The 15753-nt window shown below is 33.0% G+C and overlaps 1 protein-coding gene across 1 annotated transcript; it reads right to left on the reverse strand.

Annotated features, from left to right (window-relative positions):
• Window positions 1–3683: 3683 nt before the first annotated feature.
• Window positions 3684–5127, reverse strand: LOC139866779 (uncharacterized). Its single transcript, XM_071855069.1, has 3 exons — window positions 4946–5127; window positions 4401–4563; window positions 3684–4286 (listed from the first exon to the last, which is right to left on the reverse strand). The coding sequence occupies exons 2-3, from the start codon at window positions 4479–4481 to the stop codon at window positions 3810–3812; spliced, it is 558 nt and encodes a 185-aa protein (XP_071711170.1). The 5' UTR covers window positions 4482–4563; window positions 4946–5127; the 3' UTR covers window positions 3684–3809.
• Window positions 5128–15753: the final 10626 nt, after the last annotated feature.

The following is a 15753-nucleotide window of genomic DNA, read 5'->3' on the forward strand; positions in this document are numbered from 1 at the left end:
GAATAAATCGCCAGGTCCGGATGGTTTCAATATGGGTTTTTACAAAAAGTTCTTTTGGCTAATTAAAGGTGAACTCAAAAAGGCCATTGATTTTTTTTGGGAAGAGGAATGTATCTCAAAAGGTTGTAACGCTTCGTTCATCTCCTTATTACCGAAAAAAAATGACCCGATTAACCTTGGTGACTATCGCCCTATAAGTCTTATTGGAAGTTACTATAAGATAATTTCGAAGATGTTAGCAAATAGACTTCAAAAAGTGATTGAAAAAATAATTGGGAAAGAACAAAGTGCGTTCATTAAAGGACGTTTTATCCTCGATAGTGTTCTTGTAGCCAATGAAGTTATCAATGAAAGGAAAGAGCTCAAGAAACAGAGTTTGATATTCAAAGTCGATTTTCAAAAGGCATTTGATAGCATTCGTTGGGATTTCCTTCTTCATATAATGGAAAAAATGGGGTTTGGCCGAAAATGGGTGGCCTGGATGAAAACCTGCTTTGAATCGATTTCTATATCCGTTTTGGTAAATGGCTCTCCCACAAAGGAGTTCTCAATCGAAAAGGGTGTGCGTCAAGGTGACCCCTTGTCACCATATTTGTTCATAATAGCGGCCGAGGGGCTGAATTTATTGACGAAATGTGCAATCGAGAATAATCTTTATAAAGGGTTAGAGGTAGGAAAAGAGAAAGTAGTAATCTCGCTTCTGCAATATGCCGATGATACTTTGTTTTTTTGTGAATGGAGTAAACGAAACGCAAGTAACTTATTCAAGCTTCTAAGATGTTTTGAAGTTTTTTCGGGCCTAAAAGTTAATTTTTCAAAAAGCTGTATCTATGGTATTGGGGTTCGAAAAGAGAATGTTGAGCATATGGCTAATTTTTTGGGTTGTCGAATCGGTGAACTTCCGTTTTCTTATCTTGGTCTCCCCATTGGACGGTCGATGAAAAAACTAATTGATTGGGAACCTTTCATAGAAAATTTTCGATCTAGATTATCGGAGTGGAAAGCAAGATCTATGTTGTTTGGTGGTCGTCTAACCTTAATCAAATCGGTGCTTCGTAGTCTCCCGCTCTACGCCTTCTCCTTATTCCGTGCTCCATCGTGCGTCATCAACTTGCTCGAAGGTATGCGTCGTAAATTTTTTTGGGGCGGGTCGGGTGAAAATTCTAAAATTTCATGGGTGAAATGGGAAAAAATTGTGGCGTCTTACTCGGGTGGGGGTTTAAATATTGGGACATTAAAATCAAAAAATTTGTCATTATTAGGGAAATGGTGGTGGAGATTCCGGGTGGAAAAAGATGCCTTTTGGGTTCGTATTATAAAAAGTTTATATGGCCGGGATGGGGGTTTGGGCCTTTCCCTACCTGTTACCAAATGTGCTCGCTCGGTTTGGGGTGGTATTGTTAATGCAGGCAGGCTTATTGATGATATTTCCGTGCCTTTCACTGACTCCTTTTTACGAGCTAGTGGTTACGGTGATGATGTGGTTTTTTGGAAGGATCCTTGGTTCGAAGGTATTGCTCTCAAAGATCGTTTCCCTAGGTTGTTCCATTTTGAAACTGATCAGGAAGTTCTAGTCAAGGATCGCATAGTCAAACATGGTGATTCATGGGTGTTCGTATGGTCTTGGCATCGGCCTGTTAGAGGCCGAACACTTTCTGACCTTCAAGCGTTGGAAAGCCTGTTATGTAACTTCAAGTTTCATGTTGGCGATATTGACACTTGGAAATGGAGATTACAAAGTAGTGGTAATTTCTCTACCAAAGTTCTTTCAAATCTTATTGATGAAAAACAACTTGGTGGATCGGGTTCTACACATCTTAGTACACTCCTCAACTATTTGATCTCAAAAAAGGTGGAAATTTTCATATGGCGGCTAAGATATAAACGTCTCCCGGTAAAAGTAGAGTTAGATAAACGTGGGTTAGATCTCGGCTCTATTCGTTGTTCGTTATGTGATGTTGATTTAGAATCGGTTGACCATATCTTTCTTCATTGTCCGGTGGCAAGAGATATTTGGGGTCGTATTTTTCGTTGGTGGAATATTAGTAACGTAAACTTCCAAAACATTGAAGACATATGTCGGGAGAATGATAGCTCGAGTGTATCCTCAAAGATTTGGCAAGGTGTAATATGGGCGGGTTGTTACTTTATTTGGCAAAATAGAAATAATAACATTTTCAAGGGAATAAAAGGTGTTGGCCCAAATATCCTTAATGAACTAAAAGTCAAAACCTTTGAATGGATCTCGAAACGCTCAAGAAGATCTCATGTGGATTGGAATAGGTGGCTTCTAAACCCAAAGGCAATTGATGATCAGGGCTAATATCGCATGTCATGTATTGTTTGAGTCGATTGCATTATCTCTTTGTCATAGGTCGTGTTTTGCATATAGCTTCATGTTAGCTCTTTTCTAGTTTTAAGCTTCTGTTCTTGATTCTGTATTGGCATGTTCCCAATTGCCTTCTTGTGCCCTTCTTAATTTTATTAATAAAACTGTCTGCTTTTCCAAAAAAAAAAAAAAAAAAAAAAAAAAAAAAAAACCTTTCTATATGCGTTTGTTGTGTTGGCAAGCCAATGAGATTATTCCAATTTTTTATTATTAATTATTTATATTTATTATGTAAGATATTCTATGTACTATTTTTAATTAAATTCAATCAATGAATGAACATGTACTTGAAAGATGCCATATTATTTGTCTTTGGATACGATTCTTCCCCCCTAGCTACTCAATTTCAGGTACTTCATAAGCAATCCAATAAAAAAAAACTCCCCAACATGTCTCCATGGTTTTAAAGAAAGAATAATAATTGACCTAAAGCTTTTATTTTCATTTTCTCTCTAAAAACACATGGATGATGATGTCTTCCAAAACCATGAAACATGAAATTTTTGAAAATTTTACCCTATTAGATCTCCACAAATAATTAAATTGTACAAAAAAAACACGTGGCCAAACTTAAACAATAAACACCTTTCCACATGGATTAAACTCGTTCGATATGAAAATTAAGATGATCGACTAAAATGGAAAAAGCTAGATGATTATAAGGCGTGTAATACGATCATAAAAATGTTTTCTTTTATTTAACCATGTTAAAAGTGTTCACCTAAAACATACTCTGTATAACTGTAGTACTAGGACTACACATTAAAACCAACAAAATTTTCATGTTAGATATGGAAGTAGACATTTTACAACTTATTGATTCCACTTATCCATATTGCTGACATATCATTGTGTACTTGTGTTCTATCATGAGATATGGTTCAATTCTAGGTGTTGGGTCCCACCCCAACATGTACAATACATCATCCATCTTACCATCACCAATTATATGTGCAATACTTATATACATTTTTGACAAATAAATCCGTTATTGATAACGCATGCCATGAGACTTTATCACCACAGTGATCAGTTACAAAAAAAAAAAAAAAAAAAAACCCACCTTTTTCCCCAAAGATATGAAATGGGTTTTTGACTCAAAGGATTAAAGAGACAAAATCATTGCAAAATGCCAAATGAGTCAATGTACAAATTATAATTCACAAAATACAAGCCATAATAGCACGAGGAGAAGAAAAAGAAAAGGACATGATTTACCTTCTGAAAGGTAAATTGACTAATATCATCTCATTGAAGTGCAAAAGGTTAAAAATAGAAAGTAAGAAAACTAGAGTTTCACACAAACAGAAAATCAGTTGATAAATACTTATAAGACTAACATTAACAACCCTAAAAAGATCTTGAAATATACCAAACTTTTTTTTCTTGATTAATGACATATTTTTGCACCTCTTACATATCAAGTCATGTTTAAACTTAAAACTTGATACATCCATGGAGGCTGTTGTTTAAGTGATCTATCTGAAGATGATGTGTTGTTGTTTCTTCTATTGCCACTTAGAAAACTTGAATTTTCTCTTGTAATATTCTCTACTTTCTTTATATGATTCGACCCCGTTGAAGACGATGAGAAACTAGGCACGGATTGTAACGATTCGGGCTTATTTGTCATGCTCCTTCTTCGGTTAAAACTAGTTGGGGCCAACGTGAGCTCGATTTCACACTCGTCTTCCTCAAATTCTTGATCATTATTATTTAATGTTTTCTTCACATGATCATACTCTTTAGTTGATGCACTTGGTTGTTCCAAAACAAATTTTTTCTTCTGTTCTTGATAATTATTGAAGCATATGTTTTCTTGATGACTATTTCTGCTTATTTGCATGTTTTTCATCATCATCTTCTGGACTTGATACAATCTATGAAGTTCATATACCTTAAACAAATGAAAAGTATATAATCAATACTCATTTTAGATAATTGTTTCTAAAAAAAGAAATCAATATGTGGACAAACAAAATCTTGAATTTTTATAAACTTGATTAATTACCTGCTCTTTGAAGGTTTCTTCATGCTTTAACATGGCCATCTTAATGCATTCTTTATCATATGGTTGAACAAACTTGTCCATTGTACCTTTCTTTCAATTTTCGATCCAAAAGCAAACGAACAATACCGAACTTTGTATCTCTAAGATTTCAATTTTCTTGGAGCTGCATTTGTAGAGCATATATATAAGATATAGAAATTGCATGGCTCAAATTTATGTAACATAAAAAGTTAATAATATGAAAAGATTTGAAGAAGTCCATATTCTTTTTTGGTTTCTTTTATTCATATGCCACCTTGGACGGTAATTATCACAACACATAATAGATTCTTCATATATTGAATTGTCTAGTTTCAATGACAAAATAACTTAGATCAAGCTTTCTGAAAGATACATAAAATAAAAATCCAATCTAGCATACAATAATTCATGTAGAATACAAAAGTTTATAAGATCAATCATAACAAAGTTTTGACCTTTTTCAGAAAATAATTAATTTGCAAACATGGGAAGAACAATTAAGAAGAATATTAAGGTTTTCTAACCTTTTTGGCAGTAGCAAAGATTGAAGTGAGAATTGGTAGTGAGAAAAGGTTGGTTTATGACTAAAAGAGTTGCTAGTAATTGTGTTCCAAGAAAAAGGAAGAATAATGCATATTAAGGAAGGTGTGGGGGTAGGGAGGTGTCTCTTTCTTTGTGTTGCTTACAACTCAGAGTTGTAGTAGAGTTGTAGTAATAGATTTATTATATATACTAGTTTCAATGACAAAATAACTTAGATCAAGCTTTCTGAAAGATACATAAAATAAAAATCCAATCTAGCATACAATAATTCATGTAGAATACAAAAGTTTATAAGATCAATCATAACAATGTTTTGACCTTTTTCAGAAAATAATTAATTTGCAAACATGGGAAGAACAATTAAGAAGAATATTAAGGTTTTCTAACCTTTTTGGCAGTAGCAAAGATTGAAGTGAGAATTGGTAGTGAGAAAAGGTTGGTTTATGACTAAAAGAGTTGCTAGTAATTGTGTTCCAAGAAAAAGGAAGAATAATGCATATTAAGGAAGGTGTGGGGGTAGGGAGGTGTCTCTTTCTTTGTGTTGCTTACAACTCAGAGTTGTAGTAGAGTTGTAGTAATAGATTTATTATATATATATATATATATATATATATATATATATATATATATATATATATATATATATATATATATATATATATATATATATATATATATGGTGATAACAAACAGCTAATGAGTTTGTTTGATACGCATGATTATAACTTAAGTGTGACACGTTATAAAACTCATGTTCATGGTGTTTAAAATTGTTGGGTAGTTAAGATAACAGATATTTTTATTAGAACTATTATAAAGATTGATTTGATATATGTTTTTGTAGTTTTATCTGTTTGTAGTCTTTTCCTTGTTGATTATTTGTTGATTAAATTTTTGTTTTCTAACTAAAGCTAGCTTTATAGGCTGTAATTAAGTCAAGCTAAGTTTGAGCTCAATGAAGTTTAACGATATATATATATATATATATATATATATATATATATATATATATATATATATATATATATATATATATATATATATATATATATATATATATATATATATATATATATTTGATGTATAGGCTCGAGTTCAGATTAGGATTGTATGATCTTAACTAGTGTGAATGACAATGGATTTGATATAGGCAGGATGATGTCATATTGATATTCAAATCTATTTATTTTTAAAATCCATATTCATTTATATATAAATTATCCGTCTGTATGTATCTGTCGGTATGTATCTGTCGGATTAAACAGGTTAATGAATCTCCGTTGGATATTAAAAAATGTTAAAATATTTCTATCTCATCAAAATATTTTAAGCTAATATATATAAGATAATATAAGAAAATGCATACACAAAAATAAGTAACTGTTATCGTCAATTGAGCAAAGTATGATACAATGGTAAATAAATATATGTTTTAAGAGTGTAATATATAATATTATTACCTAGTCTTGCACATGGATTGAGCTACATTTTATTGTTAATATACATAATTAAGACTTTTCTATAAAGTTCAGAGTAATCTTTGGCTTGCATAGATTAATGTATGCGTTTTGATTTATTAAAATTCGATAATAAAAACTCAAATAACATTAGACATGTAAAATATATGAGTTCAATAATACTCATATATCGAGGTGATAATGGACATATTCAGGGGTGACAAAATTGTCATCTATATATGATCCATAAATTTTTCGCATTGTATCATACATATTCATTTTCATATACATTATTTATCCATTTAGATCATCCATATCCATTTTAACGAATCAGATTGGATGAATATCCGACGGATCGTACATCCATTGTCATCCCTAATCATAACTCGTAAAATCGAAACTTCATATAAAAATAAAAAATAAAAATCACAAAATTTTCTATATTTATTTAAAAATAAAAATCATTAATGAAAACCCTTCGAATTATATATAAACGTAAAATAAATTATGAAAACGTCAAAACTTCAAAGACAAATTGTTAAAAATTTATTTTTAAAAGCTGAAAACTAAACTTATTGTTTTTTCTATAAATGTTTGATAACTAGCTGAAGGTAGAAACTTATAAATGTGAATGAACTAAAAGGACAATATAATACATGATAAATATTTATATAGAGGGTAATTATGTGATTTGTCATTTTATATGTCAGCTTATATTTAGCTTATTTTAAAAGTTATTTAAGCTAACTTCTTCTTTTAGAGCTTGGTTCTCATAAACTATGCAATATAAATTGTCATTCAAATTAATGGTGTAAACTCAAGCTTATAAAAAAATATGCGTGAGCTAACATAAGCTCGTTTTTCAAATATATCCTTCATTTAGTATTAAGAATAGGCATAATCCAAACTTTTCTTACATCTATCTCTATTCACCTTTTTAGATTCTATGCGTCTAAATTTTTGACAGTTTATCTTTAACTATGCTAAATGTTCCACATTATTAGTTTGATAAAGAATCACAATGAAATTTCAATAAATTATGAAATGGTATAGTTTTTAAGTTTGATTTCCGGATTTACTGGGAAGTAACTAACAGTTTTGAAGTTTAGATACTTAGATGTTGTTTATTTTTTAAGATGTTTTTGTCTGAAGATCTGCGAATTATATCTGTAAAGAAGATTTGATCCGAAGGTCTGTATGCTAAATAGTGAAGATTCTTTGTTTGTATATCTAGAAAAAAAAAAACTTAATCATGTATGCAGTAAAACATTATTTTATCTTATACCTTCTAGAAAAAAAAACAGTCTGCAGTAAAAACGTATGTGGACTTACAGACATGAAACATAATAAGATCTGTAGACAAAAAAATAAACAACACCTTATTGTTGTGTCTTGGATCATATAACTCTGTATTTTCTCACTTTTCAACTTTTGTTGAATGAGTTGCCTAGCTTCAAATTCAAATTATGCTTTTCACCAGAGAAAAATGGTTGGTACGACGCTTGAGTTGTGGCTGCCTAACCATGTAGAATAATGAAATCCTTTAGGTTGGGTCAAACCAAATATTTTAACACTAACATTCTAATACTCCCCCGTAATTGAAGAATAAATATACAGACGCTCAAATTGACACGTAAATACATAAACGTAATAAAATTTTATGAATATAGAAAATACAAAGGGGGATGGTACGACGATTGGATTGCATCGGTATGGTAATCGCTTTAATCAGCTACGTTGGTTGCATCGGCTATTTTTTCATTCATTGGGTCTTTGTTCGGCATTTTTTTTTACAGCGGCTATAGGTATATATGATTTTAGGAAAAGGATAGAGACATTTTAGGAGAACGATAAGAATAGATGGTACGATGTGTATAAATTGTGGAACGATTTGTGGTCATGAAGGTTTTAAGGTGGCTAGGATTAGTAGAAGTTTACAAGAAGGTAGATTGAGATATGATTGGGGTAAAAAAAGGATAGAAGTTAAAATAATTTAATACATTTTGAAATATAATAAAGAATATCTAGATAGAGGGTTGATTTTTTTATTAATTTGAGTAAGGAAAAAAATATTCCATCCGTTTCAAATTAACTATCTCACTTTAACTTTTAAAAACTTTCTTTTTCGACTTTAACATTAAATATTTTAGTTTATGTTATACGGCGTATAATATTTGTTGAAAAATTATAAATGAAACATAATTAAAAGCTAATACATTCACTAAAATTTCATCAAACATTATATAGAACAAACAAAAAGTCAAAGATGATACAAAAAAATTAAAAAGTCATATGACATTGTTATTTAGGAATAGAAGAAAGATGATAAAGAGAAAATTGCGCGGATAGTCCCTGTGGTTTGTAGCACCCATCGTGGATAGACAAAGTTGGTGATTTGAGTGTGGATAGTCCCCGTTACTTAAAAGTGGAGCAAGGATAGCCCAGTTCACTAACACTGTTAACCTTTTTCGTTAAAAATGAATCATGTGCCAAGCATGTGAGTGTATTTTGGGTATTTTGTTCCCTCCTCTCCTTTACATTTTTTCCTTTACATGTTTTTCTTTCGTTATCATCTTCATCTCCTCCCTACCTTTTCATTTAATTTCATTTTGCATTTCATAAATATAAATACTTCATAAATAAGTGGAAAAATTAAACACATCTCTTACTCAAGATCAAACAGATCTGGAACAAAATGTTTTAAAGCAGATATGGAATAAAAAATCAAGCACATCTTCAGATCTGGAAAAAAAATCAAACACATCTTCAGATCTGGAACAAAAAATCAAGCAAATCTTCGGTATCCATAAGCCAAAATCCGGGTTCAATAATACCCACTACACAAACAAAATCCGGCGAGCATCCACCATTAAAGATGAGAAATACGATAACCAGTGACTTTTTCTTCATATTCAACATGAAGATTGAAAATGTGATTCACTCGTTTGTAGACCTTGATTGCTTCATGAAAAATACTTAGAAGCATCCATAGAAGCTTCGTCAATCATCTAAACAACCTAAAGCATCACACAATGCTCAAATTGATTTGTTGACCAAATTTGCACGAACGTTGACTAGATGAATCTGACTTCAAATATGAAAATCCACTTGAATTGTGGATTCACGAAGCAGAAACGAAGCAAGAGGATTCCAGAAACACATTCAATTTGATCTGAAATCGTTTGAATCATTCCAGAGACCTCAAGCTTATGAGTATTGGTCGATGAATGAAGAACACTAGATCAAGCACTATGAATCTGTGATGTTGTCGTTGTTGTAATGATGCACGAACAATCGGATTTGATGATAGATCACTAATTCATCTTCAATCTCAATAGAAAACCATCACTGATGTCAATCGATGATATAGATCTAGAAAATAAAAGGAACTCGGCACTGTAGCGGTAAAGAATTGAATATGATATTTTATTGTTGTGAGTTGAAATCACTTTTTGATCATTAGGAATATCGAGCACTGTAGTAGAATTGACTATGAATTTAATATTTGAATAAGTGTAGGTTTTAATTTGTGAGTTGTGATTTGTTCTGAGAATATATGTGTAAAAAATCAGTCAAAACTGAAAATACGTGTAAATACCAAAAATACCCTCATATGCTTGGCACATGATTCAGTTTTAACGAATAAGGTTAACAGTGTTAGTGAACTGAGTTATCCTTGCTCCACTTTTAAATCACAGGGACTATCCACACTCAACTCACCAACTTTGTCTATCCACGCTGGGTGCTACAAACCACAGGGACTATCCACGCAATTTTCTCTAAAAAAAATTAAAAAGCCATATGACATTGTTATTTAGGGATAGAAGGAATAGAATAGAAGCAAATGATTAAAGGTATGTAAAAGAAGAATATAACTGTGATTTAACTTTTTAAGGGCAAATGGCCTTAAAAGATAATATAATTTATATAATTTGTCAAAAAAGGTAATTTGAGTTTTGCTTATGCCTGAAAAGAATTACGTATTTCAATTTTTATCCGAAAAAATTATGATTTAAAAAATGTGCAATTAAGGGTAATATTGTCAAATTCATTAAGGATTGTTAGTCAATTTTCGTTAAGTGCTAACATGTGCTTGACATATGATGAACAAAATTACACGTTGATCTCTGAACCTTATAAATAAAAGAAATAATAAAATAAAAAAGTAATAAATAAAAATAAATAAATTTAGATTTTTAATTTTTTGAATGTTTTATTTTTTAGTTAAAATAAAAAAGAAAAAATGTTCAAAAACGTTCAAAATTGAAAATTTAAAAAATAAAAAAATAAATTAAAAAAAAAAGATAAAGTAATTTATTGTTGTTTTAATTTTTTTAAAAAATTGTTTACTTTAAGTTTTAAAGTTTTTATTTATTAAAAAAATATTCTTTTTGTGTTTTATTACTTTTTTTTAATGAGGTTCAGGACCAGTCGTGTAATATGTCCCTCGCATGCCAAGCACATGTGAGCATTTAACGAAATTTGACTAACGGTCATTAACGAATTTAACGATATTACCCTCATTTGTACATTTTTTTTTAAATCATAATCCTTTTTGGACAAAAATTGAAACACGTAATCCTTTTCAGACATCAGCAAAACCCATATTACCTTTATTGGCAAATCATGTAACTTATGTTACCTTTCAGACCATTTGGCCTTGATGAGTAAAGTGATTGAAGAAGGCGTGACGATAAGTAATTGGAGAACGGGGAACACGAAGAAAAAGAGAGTAAGAGGGTTCAACCAACTGCTTTCGATGGCGGCGACAGTCTGTAATTATAACATCCTCAGACCGGGCCTAGTAGGAAATGACTAGTTCGCCCTTATGTGTTACTAACTATTATTTTAATAATTAGATGTTTATAGTTATTTAACTATTTAGTTGAGACCAGTTTGTGACAAAGGTCACAGAACATGTTTGTTTGTTAAAGTTGGACCCCGTTAGGGTTGCCTAACGAGGCGTGATATCGGGAAAAAAGTCACGTTTTACCCCCTAAATTAAGCCCTAGAACAATAAAGATTAAAACTTTGTCGGCAAAATTATCACTTTTTGGTTGATTTTGTAGATTAAGTAATTACAAAGGCGATGCAAAAAGAATCAAGTAAAACGGAGCTAAAACGAAGATTCTAGAGCGAAAACGGTGAAAGACAAGAAATCAAGTTGCGATCCAGTGAATCAAGGTTGACCAGCACCGAATACGGCCTGTCATACGGCCTGCCAGCATGGGGTACGGCCTGCCAAACAGTCCAGCAAATGGCCCCTTAATACGGCTTGCCATGCAAATGGCCTGCCAAATACGGCCTGCCAAACGGCTTGCCAGCGGTTTGCAGGCAAAAAAAATGGGGTCTATTTAAAGGGCTCTCTCCATCCATTTCAAAACACACTCAACTTGCAATTCATTTTATATTTTCAATCTTTTAGTTAGTTTTAGTAGTAGTTAGCTTAGCTTTTATTTTCCGGAGGATATCCCGGCGAGTCCCTGCGATCTTGGGCAGATTGTTCGGCCTTTTCAGGTTTTTATCCGAAACGCTTATCTTTTGTATTAAACATGTACTCTTACTTTTTATGTTTAATAATGCGTTCCGATATTGCCATGATAGCTTAATTAATCTGTATGTTGCCATGATAGAAATTTGGGTTAGCGTAATTATGTGAATTTAGTACGATTACTGTTATAATACTGAACTAGGAAGTCTGATAGATTTGTATGCTAGCATTTTAAGGATTGACCAACATAGGTTGTGCTCAGGACTTGTCCACCTATATGAAATTAGCTACTTCATAGGATTAAGACCCCTGGTTATACTGTATCTGAAGATTCTATGAACTCGGTATGGCCGGAGTTCCCGAGAGGCATCTGATGCACTTTTAGGACACGGAACTTAGGAATTGAGACATGAATGACCTAGTATGCCTATTGACTATTCCGAAGAGACCTCTTAGGAGCTGTTAAGATCTAGTTAGTGCCTTTACTGTATGACCCAAGCCTATTGCATGTTCTTGTTTGATTGTTGCCCTAGGTCTTAGTCATACCAACTGTTTAGGTATTCATTAGGTTTCTATCTGCTTTACTATCAGTATATTAACTGTGATGCTGTATAATGTTTGAATTGTTGTGATCTCATTAGTACGATGAAATGGTTGTTAGTTTTCACCTAAGGTTTTGCCAACTTAAACCGACGGACTCCTTCCGTTTGTGATCAGTGTTAAATCAACACGGCACGTTGTTATTCAGTTACGTAAACTGATAACGAGGTTTAGGATTAGAGCTTAACTCACTAATAAACCTAGTACTCTACTAAGGATAACCTCTGAGGTATTGTTACACTTCAATCAAGTGACATACTTCTCACTGCTTAAAGAGAACTCCGAGAGTTCAGAGATTAGTAGGTCTGTGTAATTGGCTCATCCAACCAGATCTACATCAATCCAAGCATAGTCTTAACATAAGCATAATTACCTTCCCTAACCCAATACTGATATCTTGGTCAACATTTCCCTGATCTGCATACTCCGAATATCCTTCCACTTTATTTACTTTTCTGCATTTAGGACCTTTACCTAAAATCAACTACTATCTTTTATCCAGGTAATTTAACTAAAAGACAATTATCCACTTGATCTTCAATTTGTTAATCAGCATAAAATACGACACTAGGTTAACTTACACCTTCTACACCTTAGAAAGTAAAAGTAAATTTAGGCCCCGCAAAATATAAATAAACGAAGACACTGTGTGCTACCGAATCGGACATCCTGCGACTTAACGACACCGCACAAATAAAACCGTCCGTTAGTGGCATATCAGTTGCTTACTCTTCTTCTTGGCGCCGCTGTCGGGGATCGAATATTTTGATCGAGAAAGATTTTAAACAGACAAAGTATTGTTTGGTGGTGTCTAAGAAAGACAATTATACACGAACTTGGTTGTTGGATTTTCCGAACAGTCTCCAATTATATTGGAACCAAAAGGATCCTGCCTCTCCGTAGTCGCCTGGCCACCTCAATACGAGTAATCTGTGAGAAGTCCTATCAGTTAAGATATCCGATCTGGTTAGCGACCGAATTTCAAGAATAATTGTTTTTATTAAATTATCGATCCTTTTAGTAAATTAATATTTTCTAAAAGTTACTTTTAAGTATTTTTAAAACAGAAAATCTAAAAAAAAATGGAATAACAAGATACCCCTGCTTCTATGCATAAGTCATGCTTAGAGGAAAGAGGAGGACCAATCACCTTAGGAACCAAAGGAATTCCTGAAATCAGTTCGCACATGATTAAACTAGTCAGTATGATCTGTAAATTTCAAGGATTACCGACTGACGATCCGAACTTTCACATAAACAAATTTATCAGTCTGGTTGACTCTTTTAAGAAAGAATCAAACGAGAAAAACATTTTAAAACTTCATCTTTTTCAATATTCACTTTCTGCACACGCTTCAGCATGGTTTGACGAACTTAACCCGAATTCAATCCATACATGGGAGGATTTAACCACTAAATTTCTAAACAAATTTTATCCACCCTCCCTGCAAACCTGTTTAAGAAATGACATCACAAACTTTTCTCAAAAAGAAAATGAGTCATTGTGTCTAGCATGGAATAGAGTAAAGATGATGCTTAAAAGATGTCCGAATCATTCGTTAAGACGGACAGACATAATCTGTACGCTTTACAATGGTTTGACCAAAGATGATAAGTCTCTCCTAGACATGGCCTCGCAAGGAAATTTCATGTCCGGAACAGCAGATGAAGCATGGGATCTCTTGGACACAATAGCTGCACAACATGAAGATTGGAACAATGAAGCTGCTGAGAAGGATGACGTCTTCGCTCATACGGTAAAAATGCTGGAAACCAGGTTACAAGATCTCACCCTCACTCTTCAAAGTTTACAAATTCCTAGAAACTCCGATGCTACTAGAACCAATCTAAGGTATCCTTACCCTAGATGGGCACACAAACAGCAAAATAGCTCAGATTATAATATAATATTCCCGTTGCAAAAACCTACTCTCCACTCTAAGGAAATTTTAGTTGAATTTATGAAAAAGCAATACATGATAAACCTTCAAGTCATAGAATGCCAGAACAAGTTCGACACTTTAGTAAAGACTTTTGAAGAATTAATTACTAATTTTCAGCTTACGCTTAAACGATTAACCACTAAAATGGATATAGAGTGTAGTGAGTTTGATGCCCTAGTAATTACTAGAGGAGGGAAGGAGACAACTGTTAATATACCCATACAAGATTTTTTCGATAAGGAACCTGTGCCAATTGACCTAGTCGTCAATCCACCAGAACCTATCTCTCCTAAGGCCCCAGAAATTATTCCGCGCGCCCGCATACCTTTCCTAGTTAAGCTTAGGAAGGAAAAATAAGAAGCGCAATTCGCTAAGTATTGGGATGTTATTAAGAATTTGCATTTGAATGTACGTCTAGTAGATGCTTTAGTAGAAATGTCAAACTGCGCTAAATTTTTCAAAGAACTGCTTTCAAATAAAGAGAGATTAAGAGATATATTTAGCTTGCCCTTAAGTGAAGAATGATCGTTAGTGTTACAACATTGAATTCCCCCTAAGTTAGGAGATACAGGAAGATTTACGGTACATTGCTACCTGCAAGATGTCCAAATTAGCAATGCGTTAGCAGACTTAGGAGCCAGTGTAAACCTAATGCCCTATTCGTTATTCAAAAAACTAGGATTAAATGACTTAAGGCCAACCAGAATGACTATCCAACTCGCGGACAGATCAGTTAAAATTCCTCGGAGAATAGCTGAGGATGTCCTAGTTAGAGTGGATAAGTTCGCATTTCCCGTTGATTTTGTCATTATGGATATTGAGGAAGACATGAAGGTCCCACTCATTCTTGCCAGACCATTACTAAATACTGCAAAGGCCGTAATTGACGTTCACGAGAAATCATTAAAGTTAAGGGTTGGAGAAGAAGAAATCACATTCAATGTTGATCGCCTCATGAACCATCCTAAGGAAGAAGATGTGAATCTCTCTGATTCTTTTCAAGAACTCGTCAACGAATACCTGGAAGAGACTATGGCTATATGTAGTCAAGATCAAATTTCTAAGGATCTGTTCTTTACACCTCCTGAAGAAAATCTTGACAACCATTCCGCCATAGACCTTAGTCAACACATATCCCCCCTTTCTAAAAGTAACTTTCTTGGCAATACTATTCAAATAGCACCACTAGGACAAGGCATTCCTTTACCTCTATTAAGGAGAAGACCGAATGAAGAAACAGATTTCATTCCGGTATATCAGGAACCCCAGTCAAGGGAAGACTGTGAGGAGTTTCCCGA

This window comes from Rutidosis leptorrhynchoides, chromosome 9 (assembly GCF_046630445.1).
Source record: "Rutidosis leptorrhynchoides isolate AG116_Rl617_1_P2 chromosome 9, CSIRO_AGI_Rlap_v1, whole genome shotgun sequence".
Lineage (NCBI taxonomy): Eukaryota > Viridiplantae > Streptophyta > Magnoliopsida > Asterales > Asteraceae > Rutidosis > Rutidosis leptorrhynchoides.